Below are 14,189 nucleotides of genomic sequence, written 5' to 3' on the forward strand. Positions count from 1 at the left end.
AAGTAGCAGCAGAAGTTCTGGGAAGCGCTCGCGGCGGCGCGGAGGGCCCTGCTCTCCCGCGCCTCGGTCGCTTACCCCTTGAAATCCAGCCCTGCAGCGGGGAGGCTGTGGCTCCTGCGCTGGCATGTGCTTGGGAAGTCTGTGACCTGCCCTCGGATGATGAAGGGATTAGAACTGAGAGACAAGAAAAATAAACAGCTCTCCCCATCACAAAAAAAGCTCTCATTAATCGCAAGCAGCAAAATGTGGTGTGTAATTGCAACAGGCATCTTTCCAATAGCTCTGGTCTTTGCACAGTGCTTTTAATGAGGGAGTTAAGACTGCGGTGCGGAGGCTCCTGCAGGTTTCGAAGTAGCGCCTGAGCTAAGTCTGGGCGAGTCAGCAAGGGCCAATCGTCGCCTCGGAGGGTGCTGCAAAGCAAAACGCTTCTCTGCTGCAGTGACTCAGTAACAGCAGGATGCTTTGAACCATGTTTTGTAGTAGCTCGTCTCCGGTCGGACAGATAGGTCATGGTTGCAGCTCTGTCTCGCTTAGCGAAGCACTGTGTTTAATGCATCATCAGTGCAGGGGATTAGGAAAACACGGGCTTGGCAGAGCCACTCCTGTTGGACGGGAGCCTTTCAAATGCTGTGGTTTCTGTGCTTTAGGTTCCCAATCTGTCTTGCACTGCTTTATTGTTACACTGGGGACTTGTCTGCTTGCATGGAGGGTTTGCTGGATACAGCTTTATAGCTGAAACTGTAAATGAACTGTGGCATCCAGTCTAGCTGTGTGGATGTGCAGGGAGTAAAGGCATTCAGAGCACAGAACTGTGCAGAGCATTTCCCGTTGAATACGCACATATTGTTCGCATCAGGATTGCCTGCGGTACACTGCTGTAGAGCCAAACGTTGTGTCCAGCTTAGGCAAGAAACTCAGGTGAATTTTTCAGTTAAGTGTAACTGCTCTTGATGGCCTCTGCTAGACTGTAGGAGGAAAAAAAAAATACCAGAGCGGTCCTTGGATCTTACAGTTTGACTCATCTGTCCTGTTGGAGCTGAGAAGCTGTTTCCAATAAGACAGCGTGAAATAACAGGCATGCTAGGATGGCAGGTCGCTTTACCCTGCTGCACTGATTGTGGGTGGCCATCCTGAGGGGCCTGGAAATTGTTTCATGCAAGACAGGATGCTGCCTATGGGAGCCCATGTGGCTATACAGCAAAAAGAAGGAAAAAAAAGAGGGGAAAAAAAAAGAGGAGGGGGGAATCCTTTGGCTGCCGGTCTGCCACCCTGCAGAAAAAAGGCTCTCCCTGTTTCTCATACACAACATGAAGCATGAGCTCCAGGCCTGACCTTAAAGAGGAAGGGAGGGTTGGACCTACATGTAAGATCAAAGGTGCAATTAATCTCTAGCGCTTTTCCATTTGTAGCAGGTCGCTGCGTCCAGAGCTGCTACTGACTGCTCGTTTCATAGGATCGCGTGAACTCCAGCTGTTTCTGGCGCTCTGAAATTGCCCCCTGGGATTTATTTATGCACCTGAAAAATGGACTTCTAAGAGGGATAAGTTATATCTCTGCTGTAATGCTTTAGTGCAGCAGGAGTTTGTTTTCCTCCTCTTATTTATACTCTGTTGCCAAGGATGTTTCTCTGGTGGCCAAACTGAAAGCTATTTGGGGCAGCCCAGTAGCTGGTTCTCAGTAATGGTTTGAAATTGTTCTCCTTCTTGACACCTTTCCAGGAAAAGATTGTTCATTGAGAGAGGTCGTGGCTTTGTATCTGAGAGAAGGGGAAGGGAAGGAGTCTTCTCTTGGAAAGACGCTTCCTTGAACCATTCCTTTGGATTTGCTCAGCAGCTTGGCACGCTCCATGCCTGAGTTACGCTTTTGTCATTCTTCCATGAGAAAGGGCATGAGAAGGGAAAATAAATGTCCTGGCTCGGAAAACAGGTGGCAGGACAAACAAGATGTTGTCCACGCTCCTTGCTTCGTGGGAAGGAAACTAACAGCTTGACAGATGCAAGGGGGAAACCACACTGAATTTAGATCATCACCATAAATGGCGCTTTATGCAAAAGGCCAGAAAACAGACCAACTTACAATAACTTAGGGCAGAGTCACCAGGTCATGGACAAGGACCTGGAAACATGAGCCTTGTAGACATTCAGCCCAAGAAGGCCGTGTGAAAGAAGCTGAGTAAATTAAAATCAAGCCAATAAAAGGAAGGTGAGAGTATTAGTGATGTGGTCCTGACAGATGACTCCTCTGTTCCAGAGGAGTTTTTATTACTTACGCTGGTCATCCTCTGTATGCTTAGCTACTGAATTTTCCTGATGCTGCAGCTTGATATGGTAGGTAGGGCAGGAGCTTGTCTTGCGAGTGTTCGGCCAGTGCTTCTGCTAAAAGGGAGCATCTGCTTTTCCACTGAAGAATAAAACAACCACAAAGCCTAAAATCTAGAAGCAAAAACCTAAAACCAAAGCTGATGTTCTGGAGTTTGTTGACTGAAGCGGGTTTGTGTTCAAGCACCAAATGGGATCTCAGAATATTGGGTTTAACTTCCATATTTGCCAAATTCTCACCTTTTGAGTGTATGTAACTTAGTAATTTCTCTGAGTCTTAAGTCTCCATTAGTAAAATAGGGGTAATAGCATTTTCCTTTTCACAAAACTTTTTCTTGTCTTGATTGTGTTGGCTAGAAGCTTTCTGGAAGATTGCCTTTGTGTGTGAATGTCCAGGACCCAGCAGACCTCCAGTCTTGGCTGGACCTCAAGTTCAGTCTGTAATATGCACATTATGGAATTACTAGTATGCAGTAAAGCGTAGGTTCTGGATACAATCAAGATACTTCCACTCAGTGAATAGCTATAATCCTGATGTGTTGCTTTTTTATTATGTACAATAGTTTGCTTGTTCTTGAACTTACACTGTGATACTTCATATACATTTTATAGCAATGCAGTAACATAGAGTATGTGTGCTGCTTCTCAGTTAACTTTGAGATCAGCATGGATTAAAGCAAAGGAATTGTACATAATTTTTTGTTGTTTTATTTAGTATTCTTAATGTGCCCAGAGTCAGTTTGAGAAGCATGCACTTACTGTGTCTTTGTGGAAAGCCATGCTGTTTTGTTTTTGCATGCTTTGTTACTGCAGAAGACTATGACTCCAAATACTGACATTTAATTGTGTCGTTTTATATCTCTTCTCCGCAGCTCCTTCATTCCCAAATTCATCAACCATCTATTCAAGTGCAAACCCATTAGCATGGTGGGAGCAGAACAGGTAAGAGAAAGTAATTGCAGCGGCTGTCATATTTCACCACATCTGTGCTCTAGAAGTCAAGGCAGTTGTTGATGGAAAGTGGCAGAGGGCTGTTTTACGTGATCTGAATTCTCATGCAGCCGAGTGCCTTCTGGTTATCTGAAAAACTCACACTCATGCAGTATTAGTGAACAGGGATATAAAAGGTTTTTTCCCATGAAAGAGAATGGTGTTCTGGTAGAGGGACGGGTTGAGGCAGGTTTTCAGTGATCCTGCCACAGCTGAACGTGGAAGAAAGGTGCTCAGCACCTTCCCAAGCAGATAAGCTCTCGCTTTGCCAGTCTGTAGCACAGTAATAATAATCCTCTTAAGTACCTGCCTGAGGTGTCCTGATGAGACTCAATCTTCAATATGTTCATGGAAAGGAAAGGAAAGTTGCTTGCATCAGGAACTGCTGCAGGAAGCTCCCGTGTCCTTCTCAGAAAGACTGTCATTTTCCTGTCCCATCTTTTCTCAGAGCAGCTAATCTGCTGTGCCTCCCCTGGGGGGTCCATTAAACTCAAGCCTGTTGCTGCTCTGCTCGGAAGAGCTGAGGCATGGTCAGACCACGGTTGCTCCCACCCCAGCTTTGTCCAAGCGCCTGCCTCCCTGTTTCCCTTCCGGAGAGCTGTGGAAGCTGCAGACAGTGAGACGTGATCCCAGCGAAGGAAGACAGTTCAGTTATTGCTACTCAAACTGCATGGATGCTTTTCTGTTCAAACAGCGACCCTTGACAGGAGCCCCTGTCCCCCGAGTTGCACGTGGGTGGGCAGTGGGGAGCATTTACTACCTTTAGAGCATGGTGCAGCTGCTGGGCTCTGACCCCGTGTCTCCCGCACCTGCCTGCGGCCTGGGACCGCTCTGCTTGCCGGGGATGAGGTTTGGATGAGGCAGGCTTTCAGCTGTCTGCTGCACATACAGCTGCTCTGCTGCAGGCTGATTTCAAAAAGGAAAGAAAGAAAAGACTTGTCCCTAATGGGAGAGCCTTGGACTTCGGGTCAGTGCCTTAAAAGCCACTTGGGTTTTAGGCATCAGAAGATGGGTAATCATCTGAGCAGTGTGTCTCTGCAAGTGGAACGGGAGCTTCCCAAGAAGACATTCCTGTTTCCTTGTAGAACGCAAACAAGTGAAATACAGTTCCCGCTTATCTTGTGCGATGAGCAATAAACTGGAAGTGGTTAAATGGGCTTTTTTTTTTTTTTTTTAAAGTGTCCAAAGTGATTAACCTGTTGCCAGCAGTGGGCTTTGTGTTTCTAATATTAGTAAATATGTAATATATTGTTATTAATATTATTCCTAATTTAATGTTAATATTTTCGTATTAGGATTTTAATATTACTGTATTGGAATAATATCTGCATTTTGGTTCTCTAAAGCAAACTGGAGAGAGTTTTATTAGACTGATCCACAGTGAATGCATCTCACTGGAAGTGGGACTTGCTTTCATGGGATCAGATTTACAAAAGTCTTCATGTGCCTGCAGACCTGTTGGGAAGCACCAGGTCCTAGGAGCCTCTGGGAATTTCACCTAGTAGGTGCCTAGCAGGCACCTAAGGCATTGGGAGTGCCCTTCTTATTCCTTGTCTTCTAGCCGTGGCAGGCTGTATCCTTCTTTCATTGCAAATCTTTACTTGTTCAATGGGGTGTTGAGAAATGTTTCATAGGCGGTATTTCTGGATTAAACAATTAGTGCCTAGTTTCCTGCAAGTGCAAGAATTCAGTATTCCAGGTGGTTTTCACCCGTGTGTGCTGCTGTAGGCATCTAGATGCGCGACCCCATCCATGACTCCGCTCTCAGTGGCATTTAGGTCCTGAACTGCTTCAGGAGCTTTGGAAAATCCCGCTGGTCTGCGTCTTTCGGTGCCACTTTCTCCCCTGATGCAAGTGTTGCTGTGGCATGTGCTTTCCCTGCCTTCCTGGTCTCTAGCACTCCTGTCTCTTTGCTAATAATCGTGTTTGAAATCTGGACACTAGCACAGTGTTTCTGGAGGTTTCTACTGTTTGGTTTATCGAGGAACAAGGTCTACATGACCTTGCTCTCTGTGTGTTTGTCTCGGACTTACTACAATTGGCCATTTCAGTGAACTTTTACGGTAAGCTAGCAATCCCAGGGACATGGACTTGCTAAAGTTCCCTGGAAATGGGGTGAGGGGACAGAGCCCACACATGTTGTGACTGTGGGAAAGGCTGCCAAGTGAGCAAAACTCGTATTAGACATCAGAGAATGTACGTGGGAAAGACGTGAATTCCCCGACCATGGAAAAATCTTCAGTCCGTGGGATCCCTCCTAGACATGCAGGAATCCAGCTCTGATGGACAGCGTGAGATGACACCAGGCTCCAGCAGTTCTGCTGGACGCAGAGCTGCTTGTTTGTGATGTGGTTTACGGGCTCCCCAGGACTAGATTGATAGCATCCGTCCATCTCATGCGAACCGTGAAACAAGCACCACAGAGAAACGATACGCTGCCACGGATAACAGGGTCCAGATTTGAACTAGCGTGACCCGCCACCCCTCCTCCTTGGCTCGGTCTTGCGGGTCCTCTGTATTTTAACTGAATTCTCATGTGTGCGGTAAGCTGTAACATGAATATTCATGTTGTTCACTCTGGCGGTTGTCGGGGTTTCTGCAGAGCCAGCAATGTTGTGCATCGCGCAAGGAGAGCAAACTTCCTCCCATCTCTTGGAGAGCCCTTTTGCAGGAAATGCGCTGTGTATGAGGGCAGTCTGGCAGGTTTTCACACGTGGTCCTATATAAGGAAATTTTGCTCCTCTTCATCCAATTTGTATTCAGATTTCTGTCCGTCACAGGTCTTGTCTCACCTCTTTAAGTCTACCTTATGCAGTCAGAAGGTTGCAGTATTTGGGGGTAATTTCGCTCTCAGCCTAACTCACGGCACTTCGTCATCAGATGGTGGCTGAGCTGTAATGCCCATCTTACTTGGCTGCTTTTAGTGACTGCTCCTTGAAACTTGTTTAGCTGCTGGTTTAGTAAAAACCAACATACACCAGGCCGTGAGTTTCAGTGTGTCAGTAAGCACAGGATATTGAGTAGTTCTCAATGTCGGTATTGCGCTGTTGCAGTTTTATTTTTAAAGAAAAGAAATCAGCAGGTGGTTGAGTAAGTGTAGAAGACCTGTTGTAATTGCTGGCTGCTGCAAAAGGGAGCATGGTGTTAATTGATTTGACCTCAGTATCTATCTAATTAATGATACAGTTACAGGTAATCAAGGTTGTTTCACTTTATGCTGTTAAGGGAAGAAGACTGGGAAATTCATGCCTTACAGGCCAGATGATTAGCAGTCATAAGTTACTTTATGTCAGTAGAATAATGTTCTGTTAAAAAACGGTGCTGATATATATCCGCGGGTGATCTTGTCTTCTTGAACTGCCATTACGTGGGTTGATTCCTCCTGTTCTTGCAGTCCAATTACTAAGACTTTTTCAGTGTGTAAAGTATTAAACTTCTAAGCATGTTGGATTCTAGCAGCTAATGGAGCTTGGTAAAAGGGACCTGAATAACAGGGTGTGATTAACTCTCGCAGCTGCTGCTGGACACTCACTCTCTGAAGATGGTTCTCCTGGATCTGCCTTCCATTGGATCCCAAGTGGTGAGGAAGGCTCCAGCCAGCTACACCAAGATAGTGGTGAAAGGCATGACTCGGGCTGAAATGATCCTGAAGGTAACTCAAGACTGTTGATAAGCTGCCAGCCAGACTGCTGGATGGGGAATGGGAGCGAGTGAATTCCAGGGGGCCCTTCCTCTGAACGCGGCGCTGCGGATTTCACGTGAATGTATGCGTGCTTGTATGGGTGTGCTGCCAGCTGTTCTGCAGAATTGGCTTTTTTGCCTTGGTTTTGCTGCAGCTCTGTTTTAACATCACGTTTGAGTTTTCATCCCCACTTTTCAAGATAACAATGTGTTCGAGTCCCGCTTACTAGTGGAGCTGGGGCACCAAATGCCCTTGGGAGCTTGTGGAAATCACAGCTAACATCCCTAAGTGTCTGCTTCAGGGCTAACCCTCCAGTTCAGGTTAGTCCAGACCTCTGTGCAGACTTGGTCAGGCAGGGGAGCCAAGCTGTGCTTGAGTCACCTGTTTACTGTCTAGTGTATCAGCCAGTGCAAACATGTCTGAGTTACTGTATTCACCAGAGCCCTTTTTCATTTTCCAGACCTGGTGCCTGGAAAATGACCCAAAAGCAATGTGTTGTCTTCATGAAAAGTAACAAGCAAAGCAATTTCCCCTGCCTCTGCCTCCCCACTGTTGCCTTTCGGGAAGCATGAGTTAGGCTGACCCCAAGAGAAGCCATGGGAGCTTTGCAGGCTGCGCCCTGCTCGGTGATGGGATTATCCTCTGCTCACTAACAAAGCTGTGAGGAGGTTCTGGGCGTGCAGTAGTGGGACCTGGTGTCAGTCATGACAGCAAGCTCACGGTGGGGCCTCGCGTAAACCGCAGCACAGGCAAGGAGGGGGATGCCGAGCCCACACTGCGCTGTGCTTGCCCGCTGTTCAGCATGGGTTTGCTGCCAGGCCCAAGGTAATGTCAGGGTTGAGTTTGCATTTGGAATTCAGAAACTCCTTATGAAATTCCATGCTTTTGGAAGAAAATGGCTGAGGTGCTGGTAGATAATGTTAAAGCAAGTCTAAACTTCTTTAGAAATGACCTTAAAAAGAATATCCTGTTCCTGCTAAGAGGAGTAGAGACTGGTGCCTGTTGCATACGGAAGCATGTCTTTCCCCAGAGCTTATGTATGAATCAGAACAGCAGCAGAGTTAACTTGTTGTCTACCCTTAACATCACGCTGGCTTCATTAGGAATGCCATGAGGACATATAGGAAATCATTTCTGCCGAGCCCTGCTCCTCAGGCAGTGAGTGAAAGCTGTGGAAGTGCTGTTGGATTCATAGGCTTTGCCTTAGCAGCGCGACTGCTTTTTCAGACGTCGCATGCTCGCTGTGCTGCTGTACAGAGCGCTTTTGCTGGCCCCAGGTGAGAGCTCACTGTCACTATAACTAGCAATTAAGCAGCGATACTCTTATTGCGTTCAGGCCCCCAGAGCCCTGCGGAGATGTGTTACAAAATAATGCTCCTGTAATCAGCTGGTGACTAGGCTAAATGACTGGCTGCTGTGGATTTGCTAATCACAGCGACTGAATCTGATCACCCGAAGTGTAACCCACGCATCGGCATTTGAGGCTGGTGTCAGCACCCATCTCTGGGGTGTGGGAGAGAAAAAAGTCTCTCCAAAGTGCGTGCTACCAGTATTTCCGGAGGAAGATTTACTTGCAGGAACCCAGAGCTGAGTGTTCATCTCAGGCTGTTGTTTGCCTTGTGGGTTGTTTCTTTTCATTAGTGCTCAGACTCCTCTGTCTGTTTGCTGTTTCCAAATTCTGCATTAAAGAGTCTTTTTCCTAAGAACCGTTTCACAGGCAGTAGGCGATCAGAAGTACAGGCTAACACACCTCCTTGGTGTTGTCAGGGCTCTCCTACATAGCAGCAAAATGGTTCACAAGTGATGCCTCTGTTGCCCACAACAATACCACCATGCATTATCGCACCCTCGTTTATACCGGTGCAGCTAATTCGGTTGAAGTATCACTAAGCCCACAGATGGCACAGACAAATTCATTCCTCTAAACCGCACAGCACACGGATCCAAGCAGGGAGGAGGGAGTCAGGGTGCACACGTCCTGCAGAGCTGTTTCCTTTCTCCTCTGGCTACGGTGTCCGAAGTTCCAGCTTTTCGACTTGGCATAAGATTTTTACAAGGGCTGTAAATTAAGGATTTATAAGCGTATACATGGCTATGATGTTTCATTGGTCTGAAGTGCAGGGAAAGAAAGAAATGTCTCGGTGACAGAATACAGTGTGGGGTGAAATGGGTCAGTGGAAACATGGAAATGTTATGAAAAACAGGGAAGAGTCTGGTCCTGTGCTGTTTTCTCCTCTGCATGTGCGCACATTCACACACACACACACACACACACACACACACACACACGCACACACACACAAGCTTCCCCAGAAAGATGGTTTTGCTGCCCAGCATTAGCAAAAGATGTGTTCTTTATGGAGCTCATTGCTCATAAAAGGGAAATACAGAAATGAATAATCCTCTTTCCAGCTTCAGGTCTCTATTTTTTTTCCAACTTGATCTTCATTGGGACTAAGAGGGTTTGAGCTCTGGGGTGGAAGTCAGAGGGGGATCAGCGTGCTGATCAGCAGCCTGCAGCCCGGTCCCTCCAGAGGAGCGTACAAGCGGAGCTGTACCAAAGCGCAGAGTTACTGAGCGCCCGGATCTGGCTACGGGGGGGCAGCTCGCATCCGGCAGGTCAAATATCAGAAGCGAGATGGCAAAGCGGAGTGCTCTGACCCGCGCTGTTCGGGGCAGGGAGTGCTTGCAGAAAGAGCGTCGCCAGATTACCCCGTACGGTGCTGCATCTGCTCCCCTCCTGGAGAGGAGGGAGCGCGAGGAGCGCGCAGCTACGTGCGGGTCTGGAGTGCCTCCAGGCGCCTGCCGCCTGGTCTGCGGCGGGCAGGGGACGTCCCACCGCCCCATGCAACAGGAGAAACTCTTGAGTTTTGACCGTACACCGGCGCCTGCCAGCCCACAAGCTCAGAGACAAAGTCCTGCTGCCCTTGGAAAGGCGAGACGCAGCCGTGCAGCCCCTCGGATCCCGGCACGGCCGGCAGTGCAGGAGCCCCCCTGCTCCTCCCTGCTCCCTACTTCACTTCTCTTCACTCACCTTTACCTTTCAGTTACTATCAGCCCATACAACCCCTTTGCTGTTCCTTAGGCATCTTATTTTAGGAGAAGCCCATCCAGCTGTCACTCCTGTGCCTGAACTGACTGTGCATTGACTTAACGCATAGAATTAGTCTGATCTCTTTTTTCCTCTCTCTTGGCAGGTGGTTATGGCGCCGCATGAGCCCCCGGTTGTGTTTGTGGACAATTACATCAAACTCCTTGCCGACTGCAGCACAGACACTTTCCAGAAGATACTAGACATGAAGGTTAGAACTATCTTAAAAATTTCTGCTCGTCTGTTAGAGCTGCGCTGAAGTTGTTGGTGACTTTTTGGGTAGAAATACAGAGGGATTTGGGAGTAGGAGAAGCACCCTATAGGATGAGTGTATCTTCTCTACCCTGAAAACATGTAGAGTTTCTGCTGAAGAACAGCTCCTTGATTCGCTTTGTGCTCGTAGCTACGCTGGCTGCCATGGCTGAGCTCAGTTGTACCTAGATCATTCAGAGATCTGTGTATGGCGCTCGGTGGGCGAACAAAAGACCGAGACTTGAAACGGCCTCTCCAGCAGTTACTCTCATGTGTGCCAGCTCCCCGATCAATGAAGTCTGACCTGCTTGGTTCACCGTTCTCTGTTCTCACAGGGCCTGAAGAGGAGTGAACAAAGCAGCATGCTGGACCTCTTCCGCCAGCGCCTCCCGGCACCCCCCTCCGGGGTGGAGAACACCAGCTCCCTCTCGCTGAGCGCTCCTACGCCAGAGCAGGAGTCCTCTCGGATACGGAAACTGGAGAAACTCATCAAAAAAAGGCTCTAAGTGAGCAGAAGGAAAATTTGTTGCTCAGGACTAGCTGCAATCACTGGGAGCAAAGCTCTTCAGACTTATTATTATTTACACTATGCTGCTGAAAAATCAGTGTCCGGTCACTCTCATGCCTTGTGATCTATTAACCATCATAGACCGTGGCGCTGCATCTCCCTTCAGACCAAGGGAGAATCTGACCAAGGAGTTTGCCCTGTAGATAGCTTAGCGTGAGTGAAACCGAGGACACTGCCAGGTCCATGTGGTGGAGAAAGTAAAGGTATCTGGAAGCCATCGGCTATGGAAACAGTTTAGGTGGATTATCCGGTCAGAATATCTGGCTGGATACACTTGGTGTCCTGTCAGCCCGGCTGGGCTCTCCCACTGCAGCACTAAGGATTTTGTCTGAGAATTTGCTGTTATTCCCCACTCCCTGTTGCAGAGCTGTTCCTCTATTTCATTATTTATTAAAAGGAAAAAAAAAAGCTTTAACAGCTGGGACACGGGCATCTGCAGCTCACTGAAATCATTAGAAATGCCCGGGAGAGAGCCCCGAAGCAGATCTCTCCCTTGCTCCCCGGGCAGGCATGCATGGAGCAGCAAGGCAAATCCCTTTCCGAACGCGAGCAGAGGGCTGGATTCATGCGTTCTGCACCTTGGCAAATCGCCCGCCGGCAAGCCAGCAGCCTCCGTAGCTGTTGCAGCTTAAAGGCCAAACCAGGCATCTGCTGAGCCTGTCTGCAGCTCCTTGTTATTTGTCCCGTGCATGCTGGCCTCTCCCGCTGTCCCCGGCGGGAGTTTCCGTGCTCATCTCGCCCTCTCCCACAAAGGGCCCTTCATGGAGTGAGCGTCACACGGCACCATCCCTTGCCCTGGTGCCAGCCGGCGTGTCCTGAGGCCAGGTGTGCCCCGTCGGCACCCTCGCTGCCCGTCCGGGAGACACGCTGGGAATGTTGGTTTCAATGAGGAGCCTGCGGCTGCCAGGGGCTGTTCCCAGGACAGATCGCTTACAGCAGCCTCGCACGTCAAGGGCCTTCCTCTCCTCCACCTCCTCCTCCTCCTCCTCCTCCTCGGTCTCCTCCTACCAGCATCAGCTTGAACCAGTGCAGAGGAGAAGAGAACCAGAGGTGAAATATTTCGGATAACCCAGGCCACCCTTCTGCTCCCGCTGGCACCCGGCCGCGTAGGCAGCACGGAGCAGGGCTTGGGCTGGGGTCGGTGGAGCTGAGCTCTCCTGAGCCGCCCCTTGCCGAAGCTTCCCCGAGGAGCCTCCGTGCGGGGCTGCTTCACCTCGCGGAGCACCGCTGGATTTCTGCCCAAACTCCTCTGTGCCCCTTTTGGGGGACTTTGGAGGAATAGGCCCAACCAGCGAGCGCCCCGACGCCCTGCGGATTGAGGGGCAGGTAGACCGGTTGTGCCTGCTTTCTTTTAACTCAGGCTTCGCTTGTATTTGCAGAAACGAGAAGGCACGCGCCCGTCCGGCAGGCGAGGAGCGGCTCCGCTGCTGGACGCCTTCTCGGGAGGGCCACGCTCCGCAGCAAGTTTGGGCTTCTGGACTATATTTTTATTAGGGGGTGTTGTCACTGGGAGGTTTAATATTAACTGCTGCAGTTCTGGGAGGGACGGATCAAATGCGCCCCAGGCGGAAGAACTCCGTCCTCCCCGACCCAGAGCTTCGCTGGAAGCGAGGGAGGGAGCAGGTGGGATGAGAGGTTGCCCCGAGTGAGCTGAAAACGTGGGCTGACGCTGCGTCTGCCCGTCTGCTCACGGAGGGAGGAGGCGCAGCCGCCCGTCACCCGTCGCGGGGCTGCGGGCTGGCAAAGGCCCAGGCTGCGCTCAGCCAGGTAGGAGGGCAAATTTTGTGCCTGGCTCTGTAAAATCCTTTTTGCATGGCCGGGTAAAACCCCTCACTCGTTCTGCACGGCCGACAAATGAGCCTGCACTTCGGCAGCCAGGGCTGAGCACGGGGTTCGAGCAGAAACAGTAAATGAGCGCAGATGAAGTCCTCGATAGTCAATATTTCTAATGCTGCTCACAGCAGTCTGCCCCCGCAGTAAGGGGTGTATTAACGTGTACGTTAACGGCGTCTGTTCAGGAAATCTTTTTGCGGGTCCCCAGGACCGGACCCTGGCGGAGGATGCCGCTGCTCAACCGGGAGAGCCGTGGCCGTGATGTCCGTCGGGAGCAGCCGTGTCCTTGCAGAGCTTCCCACCACCGGACGCAGAGCTCGGAGCGGCAGGACGGGTAGGAGGAGGGAGGGAGGGCAATTCCTCATTACTCGGGTTTTAGAAATACTCTCCAAATCTGTTGTTGCTTCATGGAGTTTCTCATTTCCCATCCTGATTTCATGAGGAGGAGCGTTTGCACTCAATACGCATCGAGTGACAAAAAAGGGTGTTTGAAAGCACGGCAGGATTATGGGCAACTTTTCCCAAAGGACAAATCACATTAAAGTGTATGTGCAGAATGGTTTGTGCATTATCAAATGCAATAGCTGGGGTGGAGGGAACACAGGGTTTGCAGAGATTCATTATTCCCAGGGTGGATAAATAATTTATTTTAGATTAATTTTTCTTTGCGATGTCCATGGACGACTCGCTAAATAAATCGTGAATAGCTGAAGACCGCATTCAAGCTATCGTCGCGTGTCTTTCCCAGAAGACTTCTCCTGTTTCATTTTCTGCCTTTAATTCTAAAGAGAAAATGAAAAATAGATTTCTAGCTTCAACCTTTGGAAGAATGTTGTAGGCCTGGATATTTAGAGTTCCACTTTTTTTAGAGGGCAAGTTTGCATTTTTCCACTTTCAGTTTTAAAAGGTTTTGCCCCCCTCACTCTTGGGTATTTGTCGGAATTGGCACTTCTGTATGTGTAAATGTTAGCTGTTGGGGGGTTATGTCCCCAGGGGACAAACAAGGGTTTTTTTTCTGTATAAAAGCCACTTTTTACATTTTTTGGCTAAGGAATATTTCTGGCTGTATGTTGGAGTGTCACTAAAATGAATTAAATGGTTACTGGTGTTCATCTTTTGGGTGTTTTTTTTATAAAACTGCCACAGTACAGAAAGGGGTGGCGGGGGGCGGTGGCCGGGGGGAGGCTGCGGGCTCTGGTGCCGCGTTGTCCCGGGGACCCGGCACGGGACGTGGTTGTTCCCTCCGTTACCCCCCTTCTCTGCTGGCTTTTCCTCCGTGCCGATCTCTGGCCCTTCAGCAAACACCTTTTCGCAGGCGGCGCTTGCATCCGCAGCAGCTCCCCGGCTCCGCAGAGGCGGTCCGGGAGACGCTGCTGTCCTGTCGCTAAATAATAGGATGATTTTTGATTAATTCTAGCTGCCGGAGACATTCCTGCAAGAGCCTAATTTGTCCTT

The 14,189-nt window shown here is 49.4% G+C and overlaps 1 protein-coding gene across 2 annotated transcripts in view; it reads left to right on the top strand.

The window, feature by feature from the left end:
* Positions 1-13,846, top strand: part of VPS53 (VPS53 subunit of GARP complex) — a 70,621-nt gene extending 56,775 nt beyond the window's left edge. The window contains exons 19-23 of one of the 2 annotated variants that reach the window (XR_010886229.1): positions 3,191-3,260; positions 6,823-6,960; positions 10,188-10,292; positions 10,669-11,951; positions 12,281-13,846. Coding sequence is in view for 1 of the 2 variants with exons in the window: in XM_067309857.1 (XP_067165958.1) it covers positions 3,191-3,260; positions 6,823-6,960; positions 10,188-10,292; positions 10,669-10,839 (484 nt within the window). In the remaining variant the exon portion in view is untranslated. Of the gene's footprint in view, positions 1-3,190; positions 3,261-6,822; positions 6,961-10,187; positions 10,293-10,668 lie in introns of both variants that reach the window. The other variant, XM_067309857.1, reaches the window with a different exon arrangement.
* The last annotated feature ends 343 nt before the right edge of the window (positions 13,847-14,189 follow it).

This window comes from Apteryx mantelli, chromosome 22 (genome assembly GCF_036417845.1).
Source record: "Apteryx mantelli isolate bAptMan1 chromosome 22, bAptMan1.hap1, whole genome shotgun sequence".
Classification (NCBI taxonomy): Eukaryota; Metazoa; Chordata; class Aves; order Apterygiformes; family Apterygidae; genus Apteryx; species Apteryx mantelli.